At 39.3% G+C, this 15,159-nt stretch overlaps 1 protein-coding gene across 1 annotated transcript; it reads right to left on the bottom strand.

Annotated features, from left to right (window-relative positions):
• Positions 1 to 313: 313 nt before the first annotated feature.
• On the bottom strand, positions 314 to 12,859 carry Kbtbd8 (kelch repeat and BTB domain containing 8). Its single transcript, XM_032906047.1, has 4 exons — positions 12,761 to 12,859; positions 12,019 to 12,229; positions 6,526 to 7,640; positions 314 to 3,506 (listed from the first exon to the last, which is right to left on the bottom strand). Exons 1-4 carry the CDS (start codon positions 12,774 to 12,776, stop codon positions 3,043 to 3,045), a joined length of 1,806 nt encoding a protein of 601 aa, XP_032761938.1. The 5' UTR covers positions 12,777 to 12,859; the 3' UTR covers positions 314 to 3,042.
• Between the last annotated feature and the right edge of the window lie 2,300 nt (positions 12,860 to 15,159).

The raw sequence follows: 15,159 nt of genomic DNA on the forward strand, positions 1-15,159 counted from the left end.
TTCAGAACTATTCAAATGTGTGGAAAAAACAGACCACAGGGGTCAAGGGTGCTAAAAAGAAGAAAAACCCTTTAAGTGGCGATTGGACAGCCTGACAGAACAGGCTTAGTCTAGGGTGACACGAAGAGGATGAGGATGCTCCAGAGGAAGCAGCAGAGTTTTCTGGGATGGGATAGAAGAACGGCATCGGGGACGTTTTAGGCTAGATCAGAATAAAGGAGTTATTGGTAATACTAACTAGTTCACATGATGCCACAAGTCAGATATTTAACAGGTTAAAATATTCCATTCTACCATGACATGAGAGAGTTTATGATTTTCACCAAATTTTAATTTTGCAAAAATCATTCTTCAGATCAGTTTACAACACTGGCAGTTTTCAATCAGAAAAGGTTTTATTACAAGAAACAATGACATCAGGTAAAAATGCAAAAATTGTGCAATTACGGCAAAATGTTTAAAAATATCTACACATTTGCCCCATAGGACTACAGTACTTACTACATACCTGAGCACTGAATATTGAATGCCATCTTAAACTCCTCATGTGGGACTCTGGTTCCTTACAGATCACATCCACTTTTCCTCATGCACCAATGAAATCAACTTGATGTTTACACATCAACTTTGTAGGATAACAAGAAACAAAGACAGACATAAATAATAATTTCTTCGATCCTACAACATAGTTACACCTAGTTCAGTTTTCTTTGTATAGAACTGTATAGGAAAAGTGCTGTGTACATTCAAATGCAGAACCGTGGGCTTGGCATTGGTTAGATCTTTAATTCTGCTGTAGCCATTGTGCCTTTTACTGACAGTTTCATACTATGAAAATGTACCTTAAATTTCTACACATAAACCCACATATATCACTAATCTTAGTTTCCTAGGACCTTTTCTGAAATCATTTTAAAAGTGGCAAAATATCCCAGCTATGTAATGTAAACAAATAGTTCATACAAAATTCAATATATATTCTACTCCCATAGCAAATTCTAAACCTTGGCTTTGATACACTATTCTTAAATGATTCCCTCAACATACAGTTATGACAAAAGGACCGACTGTTGTACAGATCAACAGAATAAGTCTAGTGTAGAATTAGCCACAGTGTATTTGTTCTCTTACATATCGTACGGTACATATACATTGCTAACTCAATGTTCTACATCAGGTATTCAAGTAATGAATTTTCCTAAATACAGAGATTGTCAAAGTGGCAGGAAATCTTAGATACTCAACAAAGCTTTCAAAAATAAATTACATGGATATTTCTTGTAAAAATTATCTTCCCTCTCATTAGCAATACAAATCTATAATGTAATTCAAAAAATTCACAGAAATAACCCTAAAACAGCATGAAAAAAGAAAACACAAGACAAACTAGAGAGGTTAAAAAAAATATATTGGTTGACAAAGTTTACAAAGAGATTAGAAGCCACACATACACAGTCATTCTGCGAATGCTGTCCACTTGAACTGCTTCAGAGAGCTCTCCGCTTGCAGGGCCGCTGTAAAGCAGTCTACAGTTTCTGGAAAAGGAGGTATGTGATGCAAGAGGCTATGCTTTCCATTCGTTCACAGTATCTATCACCGCACGCTTCGTGTAAGACTTTATTCCCAATATAAACCATGCCAATTTTCTTCAGGAGAAATCAAACTGATTCTCTTTAAAATTGTTCTGAGGACAGGCTCTGCCTTATGTGTAATATTCTTTATCAGTTATAGGAATAGTAATGAGTATGTTATCAACCTAAATGCCTGCCTTAGGTAAAAAAGGAGTTAATGTTAATATTCCTAATTTTGAGACACTTATCAGTTCAATATGAACAGCGCCTTAGTACCTAGAGTACAGAAACCTATGACTCTGTTCACTCACTCATCCCTCCTTCTACATCACCTTCAGATACAAGTGTCTCAACATACAAATATTCATCACTGTTGAGTGCAAAAAATAGAGGTTGTAACTGTCATAGGAACCTTAGAAGCCACTGAATTATTAGACCACTCCAAGACTCTTGTTTCGGAAAAACAGAATTTTGTAAGTAGGTGTTAAAACTTCACAGTATTAGTTAACTTTCACGATACTAGCAATGACTGGAAAGGTAGAGGATGGAAAAAGAGTTTGGGCAACAAAACAGCCCGTGTTAGTGCAAACTTGGAATTGTAAAACTGAATCCAGTTAGACCAATGGCCATCGGCCAGACCCTATCACACAAATAGCAGACCTCGTGGAGTCACAAGGTAAAGTGCCACAACCATGGAACTAGCATGCTAATCCGAAAGAGAAACATTGACTCATAAACCATTTAAATCAATCTAACGACACGTGAATTAACTTATACGAGCACCAGTCACCTGCAAATCTGAGCCCTTTCTGGGTTTTTAATGAGACAGTGTTAGCACTTGAAAAAGTTATGGACAGAAAAACTGCCACTTTAACCTTGTAGCTTAACTTAAAAGTTACATGAGAAATATGAAACAATCTGAAGTTCGTTCTGAAAACTGAGTTTTCCTTCAGTCTGACAGAGCACATTTAAATCTCGTACACTTGAAAACAGTACACAAAAATATATATGTAAATAGATATAAATAGTAAGACTGAGGATCTAAGTTAATGCTTCTCTGTGTTAGAGAGATCACAGCTAAATAAATGATATTGCCTCATATTGTTACCCGTATTTAAAATAAAAAGTCACGTTAACCAATTTGGATTTCTCTACCCAGGAATACTCTGCTTTTCAAGAGTGCATAGTTGTCTTGAATTCACCTGGTTTCTCAGCAACTATTTATCACAAAATTCTAGGATGATACTTTTATGCCAGGGGTGGAAAAATGCTGATAATTGCACTTTGTTACCTTTCCTGACTAAAATGAAAATATCATGAAGGTAAAAGCAAATCCCTCCCAACACCACAATCTTTACGAGCACCCATTTCTGAATACAAAACTGTTAGCTTTCTTCAATGTTGACAGCATTTCCTAAACAAGCTTCCTTAGTATGAGAGATGCCAGTGACGTGCTTTGGCCTGCTATTTATTAAAGAACTTTCTGAAGACACTGAGGATAGAGTTTAGCCACTGCACACTCAAAATGGCGGCCAAGGTCCCACAGCCGATCTGGGGTCTCATACACTTTCATCCACTGGTCAGCAATGTCATCATACTGGTAAAGAGAATTTTTCCTGCTGGTTCTGAAGATATGTTCTTCAACAGTCACTTGAGTAGCTCGCACAAATAAATGAAGTTTATTCTGGAAAAGTACCAGCTTAAGGTATGGATTTATAGACTGATCACAAGGAAAGTCCTTTTTTCGAGTCCATTTATTTAGCTCAATATCATAGGCTTCAACAGTAAACACACGCTGATGATTTCCACAGGTTCCAGCTATGTAGTAGATGGAGTCTTTATACACAGCCGCTAAGCCCTGGATTCTAGGCACAGTCATGGGGGTTAAAAATCCCCAGTAGTCTTTTTGAGGCTCATAGAAGAGGAAAAATTCTCCTAAAAAAGAAAAGGGAAACAATTATGTACATTTTCATGTTTAGTTGTATCTTTAATTCCAACCTCAGAAGACAACATTTTCCTTCCAAATTCTTGACTCCTAGAATATACAAAGTAACAGTAATACTACAACTAATCTGCACTGGGATGTATGACCCAGGAGGAGTAAGGCAGGCAACATGAACACATACAACTTAACCATAAAAAATACATCACATACATGTGTGGCACTTGGTTAGAAAATAGCATATGGAATTGTTTAGATTTGAACTTGTGGTCACTCGTGTGTTTATGTCAATGTTGTTATAAAGCAAAGACAACAAAACAACTTATGGAATTGATAGTCAGTTACTCTTCTAAACTGACAATAAAAAGGTGTGTGCGCTGAGCCAGACTGTCAATAGGAAAATGTCTGTAAGAATTAAAATAGTGAATTGCCAAGATCTTGCTAATGATATAACATTGCTTTGTTTTTTGATAAGGTCTCTAGCCTGAACTCAGGCTCATCTTCACTTTGAAATCCTCCTACCCTACCCTCCCAAGAGCGGGAATTAGAGGTATGGGCAGCTATGTGAAGCTTAATGGGAACACAGAATAATGTCTCATGATAGTAGATAACAGCTCTATGGAGACTAGAGTTACAGGCAGTTATAGGCAGAGCAGGCTGGAATACTCCCTCTGAAGTGCTTGACACTCTAAGTACTGCAGATCTCAGAGTATCTACATGTACATAAATATCCTGGGGATTACTCCATGTCAAAACACGGATTACTACGGTATCTTTAGTGCCTGCGTTTAGACTGTGACCTCTTATAAGGTCGGGTATAAAATGTAGAACCACATCAAAAAAGTCTCGAATTTCAAAAATCAGATTTCAGATTTTGGCATTTTACATTAGGGATGCTCAATCTGTAAGACATAACCTTCTTTGACAGTTATCACCAGGTTATATATGTAAGAAGGTTTTGTAGGTTAGAAAGGAATACTAGAGTCTAAGTAAAGCTTCCCTTTAAACTATTCTAAAGTAAGGATATTCTCATCTATAGATTAAATTACATACTTAATAAGAGTGATGTTTCAACCTCAATTTTATTTAAGCCCTAACCTTTGCTTGCATATTACCTTTTCTTTCTACTATGACTTATATTCTAGTGTTCTTGATAAAGAAAATGGGAGTTAAGACATCTTATATGGCCCAGTTGTCTACACATTTCTTATACCTCTGGTTACAAATTATTCACTCTGGTGCATAAATGTATTAAGTTATTGCTGTTTTGCTATAATATTTACATTAATATACAGCCTACATACTCCAATTAGGAGCCTTAAAATTATCTCTATAAACTATTTTTGCCAGTACCACATATGGGTGGGGGTGGGACACACTTCACACTTCATCACACTAGATATAACCATTCCTATATTTTACAAAGATAAATCCAAACCATGACATGCTTTCATATTAACTAAAATACATTAGTACTCTACCTTAATTAATTCTACAAAATTAATAAGCAACTTAAATCAAACATATCCGGGCTTCTCTGAGAAATTTTAAGTCAAAGGATTAGAGCAAAAATATCATTTTTAAAAATGGGATAGAGCTTAAAAATAATCATGTATATTTTCATGAAAACCTACATTGTTCCTGATTTACTAAAGTAGTCATATAAGGAAATATGTGAATATAATCCCTTAAGAAACATAGTAAATAAGAATTTTGGAATAATCTAAACTGCATTCAAAATTCCAACAACTGAAATATTCTTAGAAAATGTAAAGGGACTGGGGGTCAGCAGGTCAGGTGCTTGCAATGTAACCTATGTGAGTTCAGACCTTTAGGATCCATGAAAAAGCAGGGCACGGTGGCACACCTACATAACCACAGCAGTGAAAAAGCAAAGAAAGTCAGATTCCTGAGGGACCTGGAGGCAAGCTAGTCGACTCAATTGGTAAGCTCCAGTGTCTGTGAGAGCCTGTCTCAAAAAATAAGGTGGCCAACAATAGAAACAGCCAATGTTAATAATGTCTGACCTGCACACTCATATACATACAATTTTTAAAAAGCTAAGATCTAAAGAAGATAATCTCAAGCCTTTGTAATAAAGTTTCATAACTAGTGAAACTCTTTGTGGGCACTGGAATGTGAGTGAGCAGCTAAGAGCGCTAGCTGCTCTTTTAGAGGGCTTAAGTTCAAATCTCAGCATCCACAGGACAGCTCACACCATCTGTGACTCTAGTTCCAGGGTTTTCCTCTTTTGGCTTCTGCAGTCACCAAGTATGCATGTGGTATATACGCATACACTCAAGCAAAATGCCCACATACATAAGATTCAAAACAAACAAAAACCTGGTAGAACTGGAAATAGAGCTCAGTGTTTAAAAGCACTTGCGGCTCTACTCTTCCAGAGGACCTGGGTTCAGCTTCCAGAACCCTCATGGCAGTTTACGACTGTCTATAACTCCAGTTCCAGGTGATCCAACACCTTTGGCCTCTGTGAACACTGCATGCACCTGGTACACAGACATAAATGCAGGCAAAATGTTCAGACATGTAAAAGAAAAATAAACCTTGGAAGAAAAACAAAGCTCCTTGGTAAATGAACAGTCAATTCCAGTAAACTCAATCAGTAAGTTCTATAAAAAAGTAGTAGCCACGTCTCTTGATTATATTATTAAAGAACAAAAATAGCCGGGTGATCAGCCTTTGCTTATTGTTTATTTTAAAATGCTCCAAAGTAGTCAGTAAGTAATAAACTATTACTTATTATGCTTTTAAAAACTTTATGAGAGATCTGAACATAACTCAAAAACAGAGGACCAACCATTTCAGTAACTTAAAAATATTTTAAAAATTTAAATGTTTTTGACCTTGATTTTCTAAGCGAATGTTCTAGCATAGTCTGTGGTTAGGAAGTATTAAGTACTACTAGGAGTATCGCCTGCTTTGCTATCGTTAAGGAAACCACCCTTGCCATATAAACATAACCCTTTGATGAAGAATCCTTATGCTACCTACCCTGTAAAACGTAGATTTTTTCTTTGTGCTCCACAGCATTATGAAACTCCATTGCAACTGGCATGGCGCAAACAGTCATCCAGCAATTCTCTCTGCTATCATAGCACTCCACAGACTTCAGTGAGTTTCGTCCATCGCCTTCGTAAACACGCCCTCCAATTGCATACATTTTACCACAGCAATATACTAGTTTGCAGCCTATTCTGGCCCGAAGCAAGGATGGCTTGGAAAGCCATCGGTTGGTGGAATGGTCATACATCCAAAAATCATTTTCTGCTTTGTGATCAATGGACACCTCACTGCTGCTTGGCCTGTACCCTCCTGCAATGTATATGTCATTGTCTGGTGATACAAGAATGCCAACTTCTCTTAGGTCATTTGGTGGTTTGCATAGTTTAAACACTCTTCCTGTGACTATATCTAGACAAGGCACTGTTTGCTTCTTTCCTGAGTGTTTGTGTGCAGCATCAAAACATATGATCATTTCGGAAGCTGTCATTCCAAGCCTCTGAGTACAGCCATTGGTGTTGGATGGTCCCTTTTCTCCACAGCTTTTGACTATGGCCTGCGCAAACCGAGGAGGAATTTTCTCAATAAATGCATCTTCCATTAGAGGAAAACGTATACATTTGGCAAAAATTTCTGGAAGGTGTACTTCTCTTTCATTCTGCTCATGTTCAAACCACCTTATAATGCTTTCATAAACATGTTCTTCCCGGTCTACATTTAAATCATCACTATCTAGTATGCTTATGAGTTGGTCTTTTGTCAGCTGGAGAAACTCTTGTTCTTTGGTGACACACAGGAACTTTTTACGGATGTATTCTTTTGATCGATCTCCAAGTTCCTGATGACCATAATGATCAGCAAAGATAAAGACTCCAATAGAATTCTGTGGATCCAAATGACTAATCATATACTTAGCACACTGGTCTTGTATGGAAGGAATTTGGAAGATGCTAGCTGTAGTGAACAGGGCTTGAACATTGGCCTCTGTCAGAATAACTCTAGAGGTATACGCATAATTCAATACCAAATCCATCGATTCAGCTTCAACACCAATGATTCGAACTTCTTTCTGAGTACTTTCTGTAAGGCCGCTAGTGAACATGGATCTAAGAAAGAAAAAGATTAATGTTTTATATATACACAAATAGAAATCACCACACATACAAGCCCTCCTGACAACTGATCATCTAGCACAGACTTAAATCCAAAAAGCTGTTTTCAAGGCCATTCCGTCTTATGCCAAAGGAGTTAAAAACATACAATCTAAAAATATGGTACACTGGCAGATTGCTTCAAGCTGACAATCACCTGGGGAACTACAGCTGACGGAAGAGCCCTGTGAAGCACCCCCGTCTGTCTCTTTCTCTGGAAAGCTATGGGGATTCTTTTGGGATGGTGGTCCTTCACCTACCAACGCTGGAAAATAGCCTTAATCGACAGAGTAATTGCACAATTGTGACTGAAGAAACAAACTTTGAAGCCACACTCTTTCAAGTACTTCTGTAACTCCCCGACTCTCACATATCCCTAAGTAACATTCCTGGGATTTTATAATTAATTTATTCAATATAAGTACACTGTAGCTGTCTTCAGACACACCAGAAGAGGGCATCAGATCTTATTACAGATGGCTGTGAGTCACCATGTGGTTCCTGGGATTTGAACTCAGGACCTCTAGAAGAACAGTCAGTGTTCTTAACCACTGAGCCGTATCTCCTGCCCACATCCCTGGAATTTATTGTCCTAATCCAGATAGCCACTTGTCCCTGACATTTCTTGACAACTGTACTTCACTTTCTTGTAAAAATAGTTCTGGGCAAATAAAACTAATAAGATTCATATAAGAATCTCTTGCTAATTAGATTTTGTGCTAACTGGGTTTCTCATCTCACCAATGAGTCTATATAAGAAGGGGAGGCAGAGGGGCAGGATTCTCTTCTTACATGCTAGCTATAGAAGGAGAAACTGTAAGTGACATACTTCAGATCTGATTGTCCTTATAGCACCCATCCAAACTTCCAGTCAAATTGCCTTATGGATAATGGACCTTATATTGTCAAATCTCAGAAAAAGTTCAAGACACAATCAAGATAGCAAAATGAGTACTAAGCACAACAAGCCAGTCTAATAAAATCTTTGATGGCCCAGGGAACATTATATTGTGTGAACAAAGTAAATTTCATCTCAGAAAGAGAACAGCGGTCTTCAAAGACCCATATTTTTTACCTACACCTTTTAAAAGCCCATTTTACTTACTCTTGGACACTTTAAAAACCCTTCCTTAATAGATATACTTCATTTTCTCAGTTAACGTTCCTGTATTTTACCTATTTATATCCATACAAAAAAATTATGATAGGGTTAATATGCTTTTTTCTAAAGAGTTTAACACTTAATACATCACTGATTCTTTGGAAATTATTTTTAAATTCCCCAACGTACAACCTTAAGACTAAGCTTCTTAGAGGAGTACAGTGGTGATGATCCCAATTAGTGGAAGGCTGAGGTGCGAGGGCAGGCATAAGTTCATAGCATCCTGAGTAACAGTGAATTCCAGAACAGCCTGGGCATACACTTTAGTTTGGACTTAGTTCTTGTTTTAAATAAATATATTTTTGAAACCTTCTTTCCCAAACATTAAACAGATAAAATACTTGAACTTTTAAGTATTATTCATTTGTAAACATCATTAGCTTTCTGTAAGGTTTCACTCTAAAGAAACTTTTGTTGTTACTATTTTAAGACAAGATCTTTTCACATAGCACTGATTGTCCTGGAACTATGTAGACTATGGTGGCCTCAAATTCAGAGATGTCCCTGCTTCTGGCTCCCCGTGTGCTGGGATTAAATGCATGTACTCCCGCATCCAACCATTCTAGTAAACTCTTAACAATTGTTTTCTTAAAGTCTTATAAGAAAAGGTATGTGTTTTTACTCTCTTTGGAAAGCATCTGGGGTGCTTACTAGACACTTGGAATGGGTGAGGTATCTGGGATAAAAGTAACTGAGATCTAGACATTTTGAACTTGTTTTGTAGTATTGTGAAAAGTATCCTAAATGAGAAAATGGGCAGACACCTTTGAAGGTCCCAAATACATACGGTTTTTTTTTTCCTTAAGATTTTATTCTTTTTATTTATGTACATATGTGTGGGGGTGGGGGTGGTGGAGAATTGTTCACAGGTGACTGTAGGATGCCTGCGGAGTTTAGAAAAGGGCATTAGGTCCCCTGGAATTAGTTATAGCTGGTTGTTAGTGGCTTGATACAGCTTGATGCTGAGGATGAAATTTGGGTCCTCTGCAAGAGCAATGTGCTCTTAACCACTGAGCCATTTCCCTAGCCTTCAATATATGGAATTTTAATATGTAATATGAGAAACCTTGAGGATACAAGGGCCCAACTTGGTGTATAGACTATGTATCTTTTTACTTTAATAATGTAAAGTTTAGGTTTAATATTACCATTTGACTGAAAAAACCAAATGTTCCTATGTTTGAGCTGCTTTTAAATTCAGGGGTTTAATGACTCACCTACATAGCTATCAATTAAAAAGAAAACTGTAGCCCTTGCTTAGGTACAGACTGGTTCCCAAGAGAGAACATCATCTCATGTCCCTTTACCATGGGGCCACTACTGCCTTCAGCAGGCTAGGCTAACAACAATGCAGCAGTCTGATACCTTGACCAGTTCCCTAACGGGCTCTTCATGCACTTGATACATTGGGAGTATTTCCTTGCACAAAATCCCAAGTAGCAAAAACTTCTCAGTTCTAATTTTAACACATAGTGGATCAGGAAGCAGCCACATCAAATTTCCAGCTGTTCTGAGTCTTTCCCCTGCAATGCAAGGCTTGGAAATTAAGTATGATTTCTGCGATTCCCACATCAGGAAAGCCAAGAAACTTTTGTGCAGAAAGGAGAACTTAGTTTTTCAGTTCTTTAGCAACATCTTTATGTGAATGGTATTTCAAACCATTTTTTAAAGATCTGTTAGAAACTAAAATCTACTGTAACTATACTTTTATGTAGGCATTCAAATCTAATTTTAATTATCCATGATATTTATAATGGTATCCTCTAGAGAATAAGGTTTCAATGAGATTTTTACTTTGAAGTCTCAATTTATTTATGTTTTTTTACTATTCAAAGAGAATATAGTTTTGTTTCATTTTTTTTAAATATCAGAAGCCTGAATGGAGACCCACTTGACCCATTCCATTAAGTGTCACACAATAAGTCTAATTTTAGAGTATAGTTCTGCCATTTGAATGACTTAGGTAACACTCATCTGGATCTTTCCATATGCAAATGGAAATTAACTGTATAGAGATAAGTTTATTAAGATTATAGAAGACAAGACATATCGAGCAAGCTTCATTCACAGTTTGATAAGGAGCAACTCTGCCATATATTCAAACGCACACATGACTAGCAGCAGTATTTTAAATTGCCAAGCCAAACCTGTGTTCTGTATGTTTGATTTTTTTTTTTTCTGGCTTTCTATCCTGTAATAATCAATACTCGGTTCAATGACCTACCCAAGGCAAGTCTAATAGGTTTTAAGTATCAGAACTGATGTTAACTGTATCCACCCCAGCATTCTGAGAAAGAGGGACCAGAAACAAATGAGTACATTACAGAGGGATATGCCTTATAAGCACCCCAAGAGATAACGCAAGAGTATGGCTGACTAGAAAGTCTTCCTATCATTCACAAACCACTTTTGTATGCTGAAGGGCTTTTAGAAACGAGCACCTGAAACAAAACCTATTCCAATCATCTGTTTTTAAATGAGAACTTAGTTTTCAGACCCAAAACATTCACTTTTCAGTATTTTATGGTAAAAAGAAATAGAACAAGAAAGTGAAGAAAGCATGAACTATTTATTTCCGGGGATCCTGGAAAGTAAGACATAACTAACCTTTATTTTATTTCACTACTTTTTACAAAACTCCATGGCATTAAAATAATCTAAGCCCTAGTTTACTTGTAAAGTAACAAGTTCCTATGCTTTAAACGCTAAAAAAAAAAGTTATATGTACTAAAAACCAAATGGAAAAAAAAAACACATCACAAATATTTAAAATTCTAGATCGTTCTCTAATGACCCAGTGATTGAAACACTGTATATCCACGTTGACCAGCATAGCAGTCACCAGCCACATGTAGCTGTCTGTACACGTGCCATGTTTTAGTATAGGTGAATTTCATTTTAAAGCATTTTAATTTTTTTCACGTGACCGGCAGCATCCATATTGGGAACTCCTCCCAAGTCCACTAAAACTCCAACTATCTGAATTCTAGGATCCCACCTCAAAACAAGAGCTCATTAATAAAACAAGCCCTGTTATCTACTCTCAGAAAATAAACGCATTGCTTGCCTTTATTTATTTGCCCCAACTCAGTATCACAACTAAGTGGGCAATACTAGGGATGAAAGGGATTCCCGTGCGGATAGTAATAGAAGTTTCTACCGTCGTCATACCTGAAGTACGGGCTGATTGCAGCAAGAACGTTTCTATGACAGGAAAATGTTTTCCCGTGATCCACTTCCACTACAATGTCTGTCAACTGTCCTTCATCGTACATTGTTTTGAGTTGCTTAAGAATACTGCAAGCATGGAAAGGGTCCATGGTATCGTTGGCTGTGTCTGAAGATGGAATCCCATTCGGTGTTGGGGAAGACTTACTTAAATCTAGGAGAAAAATCGCACAACCACAAGAAGTTCGAAGCCAGTTTACGGCGTCGTGGGTTTTTCCCCCCAACCCTTACACAAACGCCCGTGTGTAGGCACAGGATCGCCGACATAGGCTCTGGGAGCGGAAAGCTCAACAAGGGCGAACAAGTTCCCAGGCCGGAGCGCTCCTTGGGAGCCCGGCGAGCCCGGACCGCCGCGCTCGCTGAGGGAGCGTGTGAGGCGAGCCAGCCGAGCCGGCGGCTGTGCGCGGGGACTGGGCTCCGGGCCGAGCGCGGGGCGGAAGCCTCCCGAGGGCAGCGCGACCGAGGGCGACTGCCAGGGCACCCCTCAACCGCCTCGCGGGCGGCCGGTACCCAGACACCCCATCTCCGAGGGCGCGCCGCCCACCACCCTCCTCCCCATTCATCCTCGCCTCCGCGCCCGCCGCCTCTCCATCCTTCCCTCCCGCCTTACGGCCGCCTCTTCAGGTCGTGGCCGGCGCCCGCGCTCCTGCTCCGACACTACCAGCGGCCGTACCACGCCACCCACCTGCCGACGCGGCCATTTCTCCAAGGGGCCCCGGCTCCGGTTATTTAAAGAGGAAATGTCATTGCGTTTCGCTTGCTCCCGGGTTCCGGCTCTACTAAGGGCCGCCTAACCAATGAATGTGGCTGACCAAGCCGGCTCCTCCCCGAGCCTCAAAATGCCTGAATCTGATTGGCCCGTATTCGTGTACCAGCGTGTCGGGAAATGTAGTTTTAAGGCCCCCGTTCCCGCGTGCTCCTTGTCGGGCAGAGGACCAAGCCGAGCATTTCTATTGGCTAGCTGGGCAGAGGAGAGTCCCGAGCCCGCCAGCCTGTGCTTGTGAGATGCGCAGCACCCGCTGGGAAATGTAGTCCACTGGCTAAGATGAGCTGTCACTCTGAGACATGAAGTAGGAAAAGCTCTTATAGAGCAAAATTCCCTGGCTAAGGCCTCTCTCCTAGTCTCGACTCCGTTTTAAAAATAATTTTCTTCATGCTCCAAATTCCCTATTCAGGACTAGATTCCTGTATGAAAACGCACTCTGCACAAGGGCTATGAAACCCGGAAAAGTTGGAAATGGTCAGGAAGGCTGTTATCCAAAAATCAAAGGATCTAAGCGCACACACACACACACACACACACACACACACACACACACACACACACACACACACACACACACACACACACACACTTCGAAAATATCAGTAGGCCTCTGATGAGTCACCTGTGACGCCCACTTGAAATTGCATCGCCTGAGCCGCATGCCCTGCTTTTCACAGATGAACCGGGGTCTCTGTGAACATGGCCACTCAGCACCTGAATCCACTTGGCTTGCATTTGTAGCATACCCAGAAAACGCCTGTCACACTAAAGAGTAGCGGAGTACTAGAGGGAGCCTTAGATGATTGATTTCCGCTGGGCTTCTTGACTGTGAAGAGGGCCTCTGGCTTTCTTGTGAAGAGATGTAGGAGAGAGGCTGAGCCGGGGCGCTCCTCTGGACCATGCTCAAGTTCTGGCTCTTGCACAAGCTCTTCCAGCCCTTGAACTTCAGGTATAACAGCCGCCAATCCGCATCCGGCATTCAGTCTACTTTACAGTTTGTTTGTTTTTTTTACAAGAAAGCAGGGTTTTTATTGTTGACTTATTGTTTTTCTTCCATTGTGTGTTTGTGTATAAGCGCACGTGCATGTGCGTGTGCGTGCGTGCGTGCATGAGTGTGTGGAGGCATTTTGGGGGCAGTTCAGGTGCACATGGAGGCTGGAGATTGGTGATGGAAATCCTACAACACTGCTTCTCTACCTTTTTCAGTGAAGCATGGTCTCTCAAACAGGGAGAGTCTCTCTCTAGGTTGGTTTCTGGGGGATTTGAACACCTGTCCTCACGCTTGTCAAGGCAAATACTTTCTGTCACTGAGCCATCTCCTCAGCCACCTTGTTGTCTGTTCTGATTTCCTCATCCTGTTTCTGGCATCTAACAGGATACTCTGACAAGTTCGTTCGTTTGTTCGTTCGTTCGTTTGTTTGTTTGTTTGTATATTGCTGTAAATTGAAACACAGGCATGATACAAGCACACTACCAGCCCCAAGGGAGCTCCATCTCCACCTCCAGGTGACCTTCTTAAAGGGTCTTGAGATTTCACCTATGGCTGATAAAGAATGAGAATGATTTAAAATACTTGAGTTCTATTCCCTAGGTGTGCTAGAAATATAAATAAAGTTAGTTAGTGCTATGCCGCGATGCAAATTAATGACATGTGGTGCTTCCTGGGGATTAGGGCTTAAGGACCTCACTTACAGTCCTTGCTTATGAGACATTAAACGCTTGCTTATCAGCATACTCTTTACACGATAAATTTGACTTCATTTGTTATTTCTAACTTTGAATTTGCATTTTATGTATTCAAAAATTTAGTAAAATTCTGCTCATAATATCGAGGGCATTAAGAAAAATGGCATTAATTCTCAGTATAAATTTAGCAATTAAAAGAGAAAGCATGCACTTTGGGGAGAAGTCCTATTGGTTTTCTAACTGAAGCTCAAATTTAACCAACAACTTTTTCAATCCTGTTAAAACTCTTTAACAGACACTTGGCTAATTTTCTTCTTGCTTTTTTTTAACCTCAATTTTCTATTTAATTCTGTGCTAATTAAATAATATACTTGTCCATATTGCTAAATTAAGTAAAAGAACGCTTCCTTATTCTTTAGTGGACAAAGATTTGTCCATTTGGGAATGGGGCAGACTACAAAGTACAGAAAGTAAATCTAAATTTAAGAAATAAAAATCTGTAATTACAAGCTTGCTGTTCACATGACACCCTATAAATAAACTCTACAACTGGTCAGGCAACATTGTCTACTGAGGATTTGTTATCATTACGATGCGTGTTTTAAACAAAAAGAATAAGTAGAAGGATCTCT

The sequence above is a fragment of the Rattus rattus genome, chromosome 6 (assembly GCF_011064425.1).
Source record: "Rattus rattus isolate New Zealand chromosome 6, Rrattus_CSIRO_v1, whole genome shotgun sequence".
Lineage (NCBI taxonomy): Eukaryota > Metazoa > Chordata > Mammalia > Rodentia > Muridae > Rattus > Rattus rattus.